At 34.9% G+C, this 16,113-nt stretch overlaps 2 protein-coding genes across 3 annotated transcripts; both read left to right on the forward strand.

Moving 5' to 3' along the window:
* The first annotated feature begins 17 nt into the window (after positions 1-17).
* Positions 18-8,004, forward strand: LOC145571679 (E3 ubiquitin-protein ligase APD2-like). Its single transcript, XM_081630707.1, has 12 exons — positions 18-355; positions 936-1,017; positions 4,783-4,981; positions 5,112-5,218; positions 5,499-5,624; positions 5,714-5,810; positions 6,003-6,077; positions 6,183-6,265; positions 6,450-6,596; positions 6,880-6,952; positions 7,076-7,442; positions 7,752-8,004. The coding sequence occupies exons 4-12, from the start codon at positions 5,117-5,119 to the stop codon at positions 7,825-7,827; spliced, it is 1,146 nt and encodes a 381-aa protein (XP_081486833.1). The 5' UTR covers positions 18-355; positions 936-1,017; positions 4,783-4,981; positions 5,112-5,116; the 3' UTR covers positions 7,828-8,004.
* Positions 8,005-10,234: 2,230 nt separating this feature from the next.
* On the forward strand, positions 10,235-15,067 carry LOC145571680 (uncharacterized). Of its 2 annotated transcripts, none has more exons than XM_081630708.1 (6): positions 10,235-10,454; positions 11,143-11,711; positions 12,761-12,950; positions 13,099-13,163; positions 13,823-14,033; positions 14,134-15,067. In XM_081630708.1, the coding sequence occupies exons 1-6, from the start codon at positions 10,329-10,331 to the stop codon at positions 14,455-14,457; spliced, it is 1,485 nt and encodes a 494-aa protein (XP_081486834.1). In that variant the 5' UTR covers positions 10,235-10,328; the 3' UTR covers positions 14,458-15,067. The 2 variants fall into 2 exon arrangements, with proteins under 2 accessions (XP_081486834.1, XP_081486835.1); XM_081630709.1 differs by having other exon boundaries at positions 14,137-15,067.
* Positions 15,068-16,113: the final 1,046 nt, after the last annotated feature.

The following is a 16,113-nucleotide window of genomic DNA, read 5'->3' on the forward strand; positions in this document are numbered from 1 at the left end:
TGCTATTAAAGGTAAGGGTAAACACGTAAAAAGAGCGCGACGTTAATGTTTGCTGATAAATGTTGACTAACGTCTTCCATAGTCAAAGCGTTAACATCACTTTCCCAATTTTGAAGAACCCTTATTTTTCTTTCCTAGAGAAACATCTTCCCTGAGACCAAGAACACGCTTGTTGTAGTTCCCTCAAGCAACTGAGACCTTGTCCGAGCCAAAATAGACAACAATTCTGTAATTTCCGGCGTGTTTTAATTCATACAAGCCACCATATGTGCGAAGAACTCGTACCTTGCGAATCGCTGGCGAATTTTATTCAAACCATCTACTGGGCGTGCTGATTTGGCTTAGTGGTATCACCGTAAGTTAACAGTTCTTGCGCTTTATGTATTAAGATGGGCTATTTGTTATTACTATTAGAATTTGACGAATTCGTATTACTGGGTTGGCTGGATTGCATTTGGTTGGCATTTTTGAACCCCCAATTATGGTTTTACTTGTACTGTTAAAGCATTGGGTCATGGCAGAATTTTAATTTTCCATTTCAATATTGATTGGTCATTTTTGATTTAAATGTTGATCAACTAGGATCTGAAAGATAGCAACTTGGATGACAATGGCAATTAGAGGGTCGAACTTTAAAAATTAATTCTTCCCTGTATGAGTTTGATGGTAACGACGTTACCCGCTCCGTTAAAGGACCCCACTAACGGCTTAAATCCGTCCTTAATGACAAAAATCACAGAAGAATATAAAAATATTATGAAGTACTAATGGGGCCCACGAAAAGCGCTGATTTACAAAATTTTGTAAATCAGGCTGATTGCCTGGGTGCTCCTCCCTTTTCTTGTCCTTGTCAAATCGAAAATTTTGTATTCTGCCTGATGCTTGTGCTTTGGCCCTGTACTTGTGTACTCTTTTACGCGAAACTTGTGATGCAGATGCTGCTGCTGCTGCTGCATTCTTCTTCTTATAATGACCTTCTTGGATAAAGGATACGAGCCCTACGACTCCTGTGATTAGGTAATTCGATTCTTTTCGTGCATCTTGAGATTAGGCCCTCCTATGACTTGGCCAATTCGGCTAACTGCTGTTTAGAAAATATTAGAGATTACATTGGATTTTATTTCTGTTCAATCTTCCACGCTCAATTTCAGTAGTTTCATGTAAGAGCTAAGCTCATTTTAAAGAACCTAAGTTTACAATCAAAAGCACACTGATTCATTCTCAGTATGCTAAACTCTGAAATCCGGTCATCTCCGTGCATTTATCTATGGATTTTAACTATGTTATTAGGCAATTTACTCATCTCTAACACACACGCGAACGCACACACTAACACGGTAACACTACACTTAGTACTATACTCCGTATATCTTTAATGAAAACCAACACAAGTATGTTATTTTCTGAACCACTTTTAAGTTTTAACCCTCTTTCTCCCTTTCATATCAAACCATTTTTATTTCTTACTCCGTATTTTTGTTACTATAATATATGATGGTGTTCCAAGAATCACAACAAAAACTGCACCTTTGAGGATCAAGTCATAGCAAGTATGACATTTGAAATAGGAATATTATATTATTATAGAAATGTAAAATCACATAACTTTACACAAGAAAACTAACACACACAAAAAGGGAAAAAATCAAGATACAGAGTAACAAATAGCTTGAAAGAGTACACTGTATCGTACAATTACAAAAACCAAGTACACTGGTAGCAGGAGTAGTTTCTTAATACATAACTTAAGCAACTAGAACATAAAGAGCATATATAATTCCCGGTATGTAGCCCAATATTGTCAATAACAAACATATCCAGAATTCAACCTGCAAATGACAAACATAGAATTATTATCAGATTCTATAATTGTGATAAAATGATATAGGTTCAATTTCAGATTTTGGTACTTGTTTTTATCATCTTACAACTTAAGTTTAATTCTTGCTTGTTAATGCATTATTTGAATCATTAATATCATCAATCATCAAAAAGTAAAAGATTTAAAAATTTGATATTGGCATGTAAATGCATAATTTGAACCATTAATATCTCATATAATAATTGTTAGTATGAGAGTATAAATCAAGCCATCAAGGCATAATTAACAAAATCCCACTTAATTAACTAATTGTTTCGTATTTATTTAAATTATTAATACGGAGTACAACTTACCAAAGGAAGTGTAATAGTCAAAGTAATGCAAATAAAAAAAAAAAAAAGATGGTGAGTAAAAGCGAGACTAACCGCGATGCCATAACGGAGAAAGACACCAAGAGGAGGCAGCAGGATTGCAAGAATCACTTCTACGAACGTCTCTGATCCCATCTTTTTCTTATTACTTGTATTCTTCAATTGTGGTTCTGTTCTGTTGTGCTCTCTCTCACCTACAATAATGACTACTAGTACAACAAAATATCCAAGCCTAAAACGTGTCGTTTGGAGAGTTTAAAACGCCGCGTTGAAAAAATAATTCACATGCACAAGACACGTGTCCACGTTAGAATCATCATATAGTACCGTCTTATCCTTCACACGTAGGCATGTAGCTCTTCCTTTGGATCTCAGAATATTACAAATCCACCTGAAGCAAATGGATAGGATATGTAAGTACTTTGTTCTCCTGACACCAAATTTAAAGGTTATATAATACACGAAATAACATTAAGACCCTATTCTTCTAAGCTATTCTGCTCTGTCTGCCCTACTTTGCAATTTTAGAGCTTTCGGGATCATAGAGGATGCAATGTAGAGTCGTATTATGTTGTTTTTGTTTTGAGTTATATACGACTATTATTTAGTCACCTAAAGACATATGGTGGCTTTTTAGTTAATAACAAGAGGTGCATTAAAAATAATAAAGTCACATGAATACTTTTAAAGGCAAAATGGAAAGTTCTAACCACTTAAATGGCTTCTTGAGGTGTTGTGGGGTCTATAGGATCCACCTTGGCCTCTTTTCTCTATGGGTCCGAAAAAGTTAAAAATAGTCCAAAACTAAAGGCTATAATCCACACATTTGAGCTAATTTCCAAGATTTCAAAACTTGGTGTCCAAAATTCTTGATATTATAAGGGATACCTTCCAGGTCATTCAATGTTTTTTGGAACCAAATATAATCACTAGTCTTTCATATAAAAGCTTGTGGTGGCCCCAAATTAAGGGAGATGTGTACGTATATAAGTAAATTGACAATTTAAAGGCAAAATAGAGGATTCCATTGACCCAAATGGCTTCTTGAGGTGTTGTATGGTTCATGTAAAACACCCGACTTCTTTCCTTCTCGGATCCAAAAAAGTAAAAAATTATCCAAAACCGAAGGCTATAATCCACGCTTTTGGACCAATTTCGAAGGTTTCAGGCCTTGCTGTCAAAAAATCTTGGGATTATAAAGGATGTGTCCAAGGGTCATAAATGTTGTTTGGAACCATGTATGATTATCAATCGGTCATATAAAGGCAGCTCGTGGTGGCCTGAGTTAATTAAGGGAGGCTTGTATCGGTGTATGTAAATGACTAAAATAATTATTTAAAGGCAAAGTGGATGGTTCCAACCACCCGAATAGCCTCCTGGGGTGATGTGGTATCCATGAGAAGAACCCCGACCACTTTTCATTTTGGGTTGGAAAAGTCCAAAATTGAAGGCTATACACGAAATCAGACCAATTTCGGAAGTTTCAGGACTAGTCATCTAAAAATCACGGGATTTTTGGAGATGCATCTCGGGGTCATATAATATTGTTTAAAATCATATATAATCACTAGTATGTTATATAAAGTCACGTGGCGTCATGGCGATGGTGGCCTTGAGTTAATAAGGGAGGCACTGAGGCATAAGTTGTAAATGGGTAAATTGACAATGTAAAGGAAAAGTGGCGGTGCCAATCACCTAAATGTACTAAAGGCTACAATTCACGGTTACAGTGAGATTTTTCCAAAATTGAAGTGCAGGTGTGGGGTATCCTGTGAGGTCATATAAGTTGGTTAGAAACCACATCAAGCCTATCAATAGGTTTATAAAGTCTTGAGATTGAGTTTGGTTATCAATGTGGCTATTTTGATATTATGTTCCATTAGTATTAAAGAGTTGCAAGAGATGGTTATTTACATAGCCAACTTGGTGGTATCCCAGAGTCCTATTAAGGTCTATGAAGTCCTTCATTTTCATAGGTGTTGATCATTTCCAATTCCATTACTTACTATAACATATACATGTATGATGTATGTATGTAAATTGTAATTGTGTATATGTATGACTGTTTGAATCATCAAATGGAGTATATTTCGTTTAAACCACCATGATCTAGTAATTCGAATGTAGGAATGGTTTATTATATAGAGTAAATATTATTCTCTTCATTCCTTAGAAATTATTTGACATGTCACAAAAATGGAATAATTTGAACTAGTATAAAGAGTACAATTTTGTATGTGATTGAATGAACTATTCATTTTTTTCTAATCCAAATATATTTGACATAAGAATAAAAGGAAGAAATTTTGCATGTTACTATGAATTACATAAAAGTGATGTGACTTGTGAAAATTTCAACTAACAGTCACCAACTACTATTCTTAGGAATAAGAAGGGTAAGTATCAAATGAAGACTGACAATCTTCTCTACTTTGTACCTTCACCTTAGTAAATGAACCCTATGAATCCAAAACAATTATCTGATTTTTTCATAAAATGGAAGAACAAGAGCATATTACAACATATTCAACATTATCACCAATTAATCATGGTAATGCTCCTTCTTCTTCTGCATCCCCTGCTTTACAGCTAGAAGAATCAGAGCAAACAGAGGTGCACAATGAACAAGATCAGCAGCAGCAGCCTCTCGACAGGTCGCTGCTTTGGCATTGGCAGCCAAGTCTTGTTTTCCAGTGGTTTCACATAACTTTCATCAGTTCGGGTTCAGATGATGCTAGAAATGATGCTTGGTCTTGTTTAATTGTGCTACTCACTTTCTGGTTCCTTGGTTAGTCACTTAATTACTGTCACTAAATTTTTTTATTTTTTAAAATATTATTTATGGTTTGTTCTAACAATTGAAAGCTAATAATTTTCACTTGGGGTTTGCTTAAATCTTTGAATTTTCCAACCAGCAGCATCTATGATTCTGATTCTTGGGTTTTATGGATCATTCAACTTACAACTGGGGCCAAATTGCTCATTCTTGATCAAAACCAATCCATTCTTTGTGCATTCCATTAAGGTTATTTTCCCTTTATATGGGTTTCTTCTCCATATGTTATTCTATATTTCCGTGTTTCTCAAAGTCTTTTCATTGCGCCTTAAGTATGGGTGTCAATACTCTTACACTTTGACATAGGTATGGACACATGACACTTCATTTTCTACGAAAAATTGTAGTTTTAATGAGCTTGAAACTTGGATGCGTATATACTCTTGTCTGACACAAGCTAAGTATTGGATTTTGAGTACCATAGGTGGTATTGTACAAATCAGTTACTGATTTTTGTCTTAACATGTAGGCACAACAAATAGATGATCAAATGGCTGGGCCAATGCTTTACGGCTTCCATGAGTTACCTTCACTTGATGTTGAAACCACTTGGTCACAAAATTACACTGTGTTTATAGAGCCTGATTATCACAAGGTAGGTTCTCCACACAATCATTAGTTGTTTTCTAACTTTTCTTTGTCTATCTTTAGCTTAAAGGCATAGAGGTTCATAATGTCATGCAGGAGTGGGCTTATTACCTGAATGCTGGATCTAGAGTTGATGTATCCTATGATGTCAAAGTCCCCGGCTCTGCCTCCTTGTTTTTTGTAATTGCTCGAGGTACATGATATCTCAATATTGCAACATAATTTTTGTAGTAGCTGTATACTGTGATCTCAAGCTGGACGCATCCTACTATGAGCACATAACAAAATGTTGAAGGGTTAACTCTTAACACAAGAGTTTTCGAGTGGTAACACCCACTTGATTAGATGTTTCAGCTGATCTGGTTTACTTCTTTATAACCTGCAGGTAGAGGAAGTCTACTAGAGTGGATAAGTTCTCCTTCCTATCCTAATACAACCTTGTCTTGGCACATAATCTATGGTATGGTGAAAATCATTGAATAAAATTGTCAAGTATTTTCCTATCTTAGATAACTTCCAATTCATTCTCATTTATGTGCATATATAATTAATTTATCTTGTGCAGGAAGTGGTAATATTGCGATAGACATCAAAGAGTCAGATACCTACTTTGTAGCAGTGGGTAACTTGAACCTGGAGAAAGCAGAGGTGATCATGCTTATTACTAAAAGATTATTATCTCACTCATCTAATCGTCTGAAGAAAGGGCGTTTAGTACATAATTTTTTTTACATCTATGAAGTGGATAAAATATACTTCAGACAGCAATATCTGCTAGCTACTTGGCTTGTTATCTGAGTATAATTGACACTGACTAGTTACATTCTAACAGGTTTACTTGAACTTTACCATAATATCTCTTCTGTACAATACTACTGATGCCCATTTTAAGTGCTTGTTAAGAGATCGCGATTGCAGCTTCAAGCTTATCCTTCTGAAGCCTAATGCGGCTGTCCTAACATCTCCAGTTCCAGGACAGGTAAACTTTATCAATTAGCCCAAACTCGAGTCCCCCTTAAATCAATAATCACTTCAGCCATCCTCAAAATTTTAAATTCTTCATATACAACCAGATTTTGCATCCATTTAATGCATTGACGAGTAGGTGTACAGGTCCTTTTCACCGTGCAACTAAAGTGAACCCCTCTTTTTTTAGACGGCCTAAAACTGAAGTGTGATGTTACTGCCATAATTTTGCCCCTATATTAATACACAAGTGCTTGAAAACACTATTGTTACTCATCTTTCCTAATTGATTCCAGGTTAAGAATGATAATGATTGGTATGTCCAAGTTTCTTTTGGACCACAATGGGTCACATATTGTGGTGGATCATGTAAGATTTTGGCATCTCAATACCCTTTTAAGGAATACACCACAGTACAATTGATTATATTTGTGCATGCTAGTGTATAAATTTACTACATATGAATGATGGATCATTAATAATGAAATGCAGGTATAGTTGCAGCACTCATTTTAGTATTATTCAGATACCTTTACCATTTTCAATCTAACACCGAAGATGAAACTGGAAACCAAGTGAGCGAAAGTGTAGCTGACAGAAGACAGCCATTGCTTTCCCATAAGAACAATGATCACTCAAATTGGGGCTCATCTTATGACTCAATCCCTAGCGATGAGGATCAGGGTCTTGAAGAAAAGATGAATTCAGAGGACTCCCTTGAAGGGGAAGTCTCAATAGGAAGAGAAGTCCATCATAGCCATAATACTCGTCGTTTATGTGCTATATGCTTTGATGCTCCTAGGGACTCTTTCTTCCTGCCTTGTGGACATTGTGCTGCTTGTTTCAGCTGTGGATCAAGGCAAGTTTAATTTTAGTTATCGACTTATGCTTCATAATCCAAGGCCTCATTCTCTTCAACTTATGATATAACTAAGCTACTACAGAATATGTACATATTCTAGCAAGGAAAAATCAGTTATAATAAGTTAAATTTAGTAATTGCATACATTCAAGTATACAATCAGTGAATCAGTTTTAACAATTAAATTTAGGTAAAAAAGAACAAGGTCGACCTAAAAACACACAGATTTGTTTCCATTATTATTTGACATGGCCTTTTGATCAGCTTTGTTGTTTGTGTAATAAACTCTGGAGATCGACTTTGCAGGATAGCAGAAAAGGCAGGTACATGCCCCATATGCCGTAGGAAGATGAAGAAAGTGAAGAAAATATTTTCGGTATGAGAACAGTTTAGGTATAATTGCTCATCAGCCTCCATTGAAGAGTATTACTGTAATAGAATTAAACTATTTGGCTAGTAAAGGAATGTAACTGGGAATGTTAGAAGGTAGTAAGCAATTTTCAGGGTACCTAAAGTTTTGGTACACAGGCGCCCCATGCTACTGTGACAACATAATTAAACCGCTATTATATATTTATATATGCAGCTATTAGTAGTTTAACTCAAGTTTGAGCTATACACTTTCCCTTCTTTTTTTTTTTTTTTTTTTTTTATTTAGCTCAAGTGAATTCGGCCTTACAAACAATTAAACAAACTCCCCGTCATCCCTAAATAAACCCCGAGAATATTTGTAATATGGCTTATCTAAAATTATTTGAATTTGTCATTTTTAAATTTATCGAGTTAAAGTTCATAATTTTGTCACATTGTATATCTATCTTATTGTAAACAAAGAATTCAAAATAATTGACGTGATTTCTTAAATAAATGTGTGGAGTAAACAATTCAAGTATTCAACTATCTTGTCGTATTTACTTAAATTTTGTTAATGATGACATTTTTTGTATAGTGGATAACAATAATGTTTGGTACCATGCCAATATGTCCTTGAAAATCACGGACCACGATATGGAGTACTAACATGACTTTATAGGAATGGAATGTGTATTAGTGAATTACCCATTTTTCAGGCTGTCTACAGTCTATACTCTAATCTCAATTTGTCAGGATTTGCAATTTGCATAGTACTCTAGTTTGTGATAATTAGATAAATTAACCTGGAAACTAGGACCGTGGTAGTTGGTTGGTTGATTATTGTTTAAATTAATGTTAATTTCTGGTCAACATCATTAATTAACACGGAATTGATTGCATAATTTAATTTCTAAACCGAAATTAAATTGGAAGGACAAGTTCTTAATTAGATACGGAGTAGTTTACTGTAATTAGGGCTTAACCGCTCAAGAGACCAAAGATGACGCCAAACCCATGACTCTAATATTCTTAAAATGGTCAAAGTTATGCCTTAGAAAACCTTTAAAAGCAAAATTAACCTAATCTCAAACAATATCAATAGGGAATTTATTTCCCCAGTAAATATTGAACTTGTTTCCTTTCATGATCGAAAATGTCATCATTGTTGGTCTATGGAATCCCAACGTTTTGGTAATCCATATATGATTGGATTTACTTTTGGTCTTTTAAACCAGATCATAACAAACATATATTGAAGAAAATAAATCAAAGTGAACTAAATATGATGTTGAATATCTTTTAAGGTAAGATAAATACTTGTAAAAAAAAAAATACAAATAATTATGTCTTGTTCCCTTCACCTTAAACAAATACTCTCTCCGTTTCAATATGATAGTCTCATATGGAATCAATCACATAAAATAAGAAAAGGAGAATATTTGAAATCTAACAATAATATAAAAAAAACAATTCATAAATAGTTTTGCCTTATTTAAATTTTTTGATTTTTTTTTTTAGGAAAACATTAGCCATAATTACATAAATCAAGGGAGTAATTTCCTTACTTAGAGTCATGTTATCGATTAACAATTAATTAATTTAACCAATCAGAATTTAATATGTATAAAATAAGAAATAAAAACTAAGTTAAAAGTGGAATACGTTCAATATGGGTAGATCTTTTTGAAATGCCCAAAATAGTATATGGGACTAATAAATTGAAACGAAGAGAGTAATATTCAATAAAGTACTTTTAATTATATAAAAAATAAAAAAAATTACAAAAAGCACTTTAGTAAAAATAAATTAAGTTCAAAAAAAAAAAAAGTTAAGAGAGCATCAATAAGTAAGTTTTATTCTGTATAAATAATTATATTTTATTAAAATATAATTTAAATTTTGAAAAGTTAATTCATTTGTAAAAATATAGAACAATAATGCCTTAGTGAGTGATAAAAAGCATGTTTTAATGTAGAATTTTCTATACGCATACCCTCCATTTCTTTAAAAAAAAAAGGGTAGATTAGACTCAATTAGGTATCGATAATTTTCCAATTTAATGATCATTACTCCAAATTAAGCCCAACCCAACCCAACCCAACCCAAGCTAGCCACCTTAGCTCACTCAACCCGGACCCACTTGAAGTGATCACAAGTTGTTGGCGGGAAACCCAACACCTTGACACGTGGGACCAACGAACAATAACTACCTACCAAATCTAACCAATAAGGCAAAAGTAGTAGGACCCAAACACACACACACAAAAAAAAAAAAAAACAGCAAAAAGGTTAAGAGCTTAATGATAGTACAACAGAAGCAGTGGTTTATTGTAAATTTGTAATTGGCCAAAGATCCATTTTTGGAAAGATAGAGAAAGTCAAAACAATTGGAGAAATTAGCGAGAGATATGATGAGTTTTAGCGGCAACAATTTTAATAGAAATAATGCCTTCTTCTGTTACCACTTTCTTAGCTCATTCTTGTTCCTTTGTTTGATTTCGATTTCCTTATTTTTACAGATTCATTTTAATGGCAATGGGGTTGCGTTCCAAGCTTAATCATGGCAATTCTTCGCTCCCTCGTTCTCCTCCTTATCTCTTTTCCTCTGTTTGTCTCTTGGCTTTTCTCTCTCTTGCCGCTCTTCTTGTTCTCAAGGTCTTTGTTTCTTACATCCCATTTCTTTGTTTTTCGTGTTTTTTCATTCAGGCATTTTGTCGAACACTTGGTGATCTTATGATTGTTTGTAAGTTGGGGTTCATGATTTAATGTTTTAATCAGATGGGGTTTTGATTGAGATTATTACAATGTTGGATTCTGAATTTGGGATTATTACCAACAATGAATTGAGATCTGATGGTGTAACGCCTTTTTGCTTGGATTGTTTTGACGTAGATTTTTTTTGTTCTGTATTAAAAGATGAAATTTTGTCTTCATCTTATTTATATTGATTGTGCATATTTCTAGAATTGACTGTTATGTGGATGAATCTATAAAATATTGTAATGTTTTCTTTCTTTTTATGGAAAAAAGTGTAGTTCTGAACTAAGTATAGTAACATTAGTATATTTATTTATGTTGGGGTTGTTGAGGCATGTGCGACTGGACTTTCGGATTTGTTTCTTGTGTACTAATTTCATGATGTCTGTTTGCTGTAGTAGATTGTTACATGGAAATTGTTACCACCTTATCGATTATCGAAACAGAATTTTGTATGAATGATCCATGTAATTGGCAAAATTGACTGTCAAGCTTAAGCCATGGCTTACGGCGTTAATTAAGATTGATTAACTGAATCATTTTGCATTGTCGAGTTTTTAATGAGAAGAAGCATTTTGTTCGACAGGTTGATGATGTTGCATATCAGACGAAGACAGTTGCAGGACACAACTTAAAGCCTACACCATGGCATTTGTTTGAGCCAAAAGTCTTTGATGAAGGAACAAGCTATTCTCGGGCTACTAAGATTGTACAATGCCAATATTTCCAGTGTCGCTCTAATGCCATCCCTAATTATCCACAGCTTGACCCGTCTAAACTGGCATCATGTCCAGCATTCTTCAGATACATACACAGAGACTTAGAGCCATGGTCCAAAAGCAGAATAAGTTTACAACGGGTGATGGAAGCAAAGGAATATGCAGCTTTTCGAGTTGTAATTGTTGGAGGCCGATTATTTGTGGACTTCTATTATGCTTGTGTACAAAGTCGTATGATGTTTACTGTATGGGGTTTGTTACAGCTTCTTAAAAGATATCCTGGCCTGGTCCCTGATGTTGATTTAATGTTTGATTGCATGGACAAGCCTGCAATTAATAGAACAGAACATCGTTCAAGGCCTTTGCCACTTTTCCGGTACTGCACCACTAATGAACATTTCGACATCCCATTTCCTGATTGGTCTTTCTGGGGTTGGTAAGTTGCCTATAGTTCTTGTTTAATAATTCCGATATGGTATTGGTACAATAGGACTGATCAGTTCAATTTCCGTCTGCCATTAGTTTGATATAGTGATGTTGGAATTTATTGGAGAATGTCTATTTTGATATTTGTTGGGATCTTAAAATAGTTACATGCCACCACTATGGAAAACACTCAGCTCCTCTCCTTTCCTGGAGATGCCTGACAGCCTGAGAAATGTATGGTTTTACCAACTGTCTGTTTGTGTCTGGCCTTCTCTTAAAAAAAAGTTTGTTATTTTTCATTTTTTGTAAGGCCTCGAAAAGGACACTATGCAAACAGATATTTTGTAAGTGCTTGGAAGAGATTATTTGGAATTGAAATTTGGATGTTTAATCTTCTCAAGTCACTCTAATAAGAGATTGAGTAACTAATAGTCTTTCCGCTTGGAGTTGTAGCCCTATAGGTCAGTTCTATGATTATCAACTTTTTTTGTGTATGCCTTCTTTGATTAGCTTTCTTTTAGTTAGTTAAGATGAAGATATACTGGACCCAACTCTTCATAGGTCAACTCAGCCCAGATTAGCAAGACATTCCTTCAGAAGTTTTTTTTTTGAGATTAGCAAGACATTCCTTCAGAAGTTGGGTAGGGGTGATGGAGGAAGGTAAGGGAAGCTCCATCCCCGAGGACCTTATTTGGCTGAATTCAAACCCCCAAGCTCCGTCCTAAATGCATGTTCCATGAGCTTATTTTATGATACATTATCCTTTCAGTACTCTTATAATTTGTTGGTCATGTTTAAAAGTAGCTGATATTTTTTTTGCAAATTGCAAACATGACCATTGAATTCTAGTGAAAATGCTTAATCTAAACGACCTTCGATACACTTGTTGACAAGATTCTGTGGAGCTCTTGTTTGTTTAATTATTGATACCATATCTGAGTATCTTGCTTGTAGGATGGTAGGAATTTTAAAATGATCTCTTTTTGTGGAATAGACGACAGAAACCTACTATCTTCTTGTGTGTGTCAAACTGAATTTTGTAACTGGATATTATTTCAGGCCTGAGGTGAACGTAGGACCCTGGGATGCCGAGTTTAGAGATATAAAAAGAGGTTCTCGTTCTAGAAGCTGGCCGAAGAAATGGCCTTACGCCTACTGGAAAGGGAACCCAGATGTTGGCTCCCCAATCCGTTCAGCCTTATTGGAGTGTAATAATACTAAACAATGGAGGACACAGATCCTTCGTCAGGTGAGAAGATCAGCCTACATAGTACATTTGCCCTTACCTCCCTATCCACAAATAACTTAATAATAATGTATTTGTAAGGCAATTAATCTTAGTGATCTTTCAGAAGCTAGGCTTAATCTATCTTGTTAATCCTTCTTGTACTATACAGGATTGGGGAGAAGAAGCAAGGGCCGGTTACAAGAAGTCGAAACTATCTAGCCAGTGTGATCATAGGCAAGCCACTCTCTTTAAATTTCATCTTCAAAATAATTTCATACAGATAGGAAATGCTGATTTATTTGTGCAAGTACATAATATTAATATAATGTCAAGACTTTACTGGCACTAAGGAAAGGAGTTTGTCTTAACAGGTCTCGAGTCTAAACTCATGACCTAAGCAGCTTGTAACATAATGATTGACATTATTCAAGCGTATCATATTATCTGCTCTCTATTTACTGTTGACAAAATTTAAGTGAACACTTTGCTGTTAGAATTTACTGGGCAACACATTGCTCCAAATAACTTGTGGGGATGCTCGGATACACCTTTATCTGATTGCCCTTTGAACTGTTCGCTTTCCATGTTTTAAATTCTGCATACATTGGCATTGTTCTTATCACTTTACATAAGTTTTAGGAAAGATGTTTAGCTAGATAAGAGACAACTAGCTTGTACTGGACATATAAGCTCAAATTAGGGGCAATATGTTAATGTAACAAAATAAAGGTTACCGGAGTTCAATTTCTTTTTTTTTTTTTTTTTTGGTTAAAGAGTTCAATTTCTTCAATGAAGGGTTATTAGGTGAATAGAACAAACTTGTTAGTGTTTGAGGTATGGCACATCAGTAAACTTCTAGCTTAACATACACTAAATGTTTCACCCTGTTTCAGGTATAAAATTTATGCTGAAGGTTATGCCTGGTCTGTAAGTCTCAAATATATACTATCATGTGGCTCCCTTACACTGTTAATAGCTCCTCAGTATGAAGATTTCTTTACCCGTGGCCTTCTGCCAAAGAAAAACTACTGGCCTGTACCCCGTACTGATCTATGCCCAAACATAAAGCAAGCTGTCGACTGGGGCAATTCACACCCTGCTGAGGTAGCTTGACCTTTCCTCTTATATTTCTCTTATTGTTCGGAAAAATCACTCTGCTGCTAGACATGGAAATAATTAGTAATGTCAGAAGTTTTGCTGAAAGCAGGCCGCAGCTACGGGAAAAGCTGGTCAAGATTACATGGATACCTTAAACATGGACCGTGTATACGATTACATGTTCCATCTCCTTATGGAGTATTCAAAGTTACAGGACTTTAAGCCAATTCCACCTTCATCTGCCCAGGAAGTCTGTATCGAATCTTTGCTTTGCTTTGCTGAGCCAAAGCAGAAGCAGTTCCTAGAGCAGTCAGCTACGTCTCTTGCATCTATGCCCCCATGTGTCCTGCCTAATGCTGATGGCAGGATACTAAAGAGGTGGAAAATGCTTAAGGAGAGAATAATGAAGGACGTTGCCCAACAAACATGATAGAGCTACATCGTTCAGTCACCATCTAAGTTACAAGGTAGCTATTGTTAATGTGGTATCAATTATCAAATGATATGCAGGATATAACTTACTGGAATCTTATCAAATGAAGCCAGTTGATGCCCGCTTTAACAGTGCATAAAGAAAAGGCTACACAACACAAAATTGATGTGTTTTTTCACTCATCCTTCTCGTTCTCTTTGATGAAGGATGTTTATGTTGTACAAGTATATAATTCTTTGTTAGTGGTTTGGAAAGCAATGATAAAAACAGCCTTAGGATTTCGACTTTTTAGTCCAATCCTGAGGCTTTTATTTATTTATTTATATGGGTAGATTATTCAATTTAGGGTATTGTGGTCTACTTCTTACTATAATAAGAGGTTAGTTTTATAATTATAAGAAAACACATGAGATTGAACTGTTTAACGTCCATCCCAGGGATCAACTAGGAGTTTCTCTGATTACGGAAGCTGCTCATAGAAGAGGCGGTATGGTCAGTTGATTTGTACTAGAAATGCTACTGATACACTTATACTTGATAGTTGCAGTGCATATTTCCAGTTTCCTTTGGTGCAATTTAAGCTCTCTAATAAATTTTTTTATTTTTTTATTTTTTCTTGTTTCTTGTTTAGCTCTTGAACAAATTTACATTTCTCTCTGTCTTGAATTCAGTCATTAAATATGTGCAGCTTTCAGAATTCAGACAAACTTATTGATCTCCTCGTACGTTTTCACAATAATATGGATCTACTCAATAGTCAATACTCATCTTGAATATGATTAACTCGAGCGAGCCAGGACTTTTTTTTTCATTTCTCCCAACCAAAGATGGCTTGGATAAAGAGGCCGAGCTAAGTCATCTACTCATCTTTCCCAAAACAATTGGTTTGCTAGTTGCAAATTTGATGTGATATAAATTTTTTTAAAATAATAATAATAATAAAAATTGTCACCAATCAATGGTCATATGGCTCCAAACATTTTATGACCTCAGTGTGCGAACCCTTCAATCTTGTCAGTTTTTGACACTGAGTCCTAAATCTCCAAAATTGTTATGGAGTACAATTTTGTATATTATAGCCTTTATTTTTGAACAATTTTCGACTTTGTCAACCTAGAAAGAATAGAGGTTGGGTAATTCTCATAGACCCCACAAGTCCATGGGAGACCATTAGGTTGAAACCGTCCATTAACTCAAGGTTATTATGAGCCTTTATGCAAACGATTAACCTTCATTTTCATAAATATGAAAAATTCCCTTAATTCAATGGTTTTGGGTCGTGCCTTAAGCCTAGCCAATGTGCTTTTTATCGAACTAGGGCCTAGCCCATAGACATGGCTAAAGCTTCACCACATACCATGTCACTTAATTGCCCAATCATAGTCAAGCCATATGCCACAGTACCTTTATTTATTTGTGTTGGACGGCCCAACACAATCTAACGTGATCTTAATTATATACTGAAAATTTTGTAGTCTAAAAATTGTTGCAATTGTAAGTTTTTATATGTTTTAAAGTGGTTAGTAGGCAGCCAAGTAGCACCTTTGCTCTTTAAAAAAAACTAAAACAACTTGGTAGAGCATAGTGACAAACATGGCTATATATCAACTTTTGTTTATGTGGTGTTAATAAAGATTATATGACCACCTTTTA

This window comes from Chenopodium album, chromosome 12 (assembly GCF_948465745.1).
Source record: "Chenopodium album chromosome 12, dcCheAlbu1.1, whole genome shotgun sequence".
NCBI lineage: Eukaryota > Viridiplantae > Streptophyta > Magnoliopsida > Caryophyllales > Amaranthaceae > Chenopodium > Chenopodium album.

Bases quoted from the DNA above. Each gene is read 5' to 3' on its own strand.
- LOC145571679 (XM_081630707.1), top strand. From the start codon at position 5,117: ATGATTCTGATTCTTGGGTTTTATGGATCATTCAACTTACAACTGGGG. The intron at 5,625-5,713 runs GTAGGTTCTCCA...AATGTCATGCAG, and splicing joins TAGAGCCTGATTATCACAAG to GAGTGGGCTTATTACCTGAA. The intron at 6,597-6,879 runs GTAAACTTTATC...AATTGATTCCAG, and splicing joins CATCTCCAGTTCCAGGACAG to GTTAAGAATGATAATGATTG.
- LOC145571680 (XM_081630708.1), top strand. From the start codon at position 10,329: ATGGCAATGGGGTTGCGTTCCAAGCTTAATCATGGCAATTCTTCGCTC. The intron at 11,712-12,760 runs GTAAGTTGCCTA...ATATTATTTCAG, and splicing joins GATTGGTCTTTCTGGGGTTG to GCCTGAGGTGAACGTAGGAC. The intron at 14,034-14,133 runs GTAGCTTGACCT...TTTTGCTGAAAG, and splicing joins GCAATTCACACCCTGCTGAG to CAGGCCGCAGCTACGGGAAA.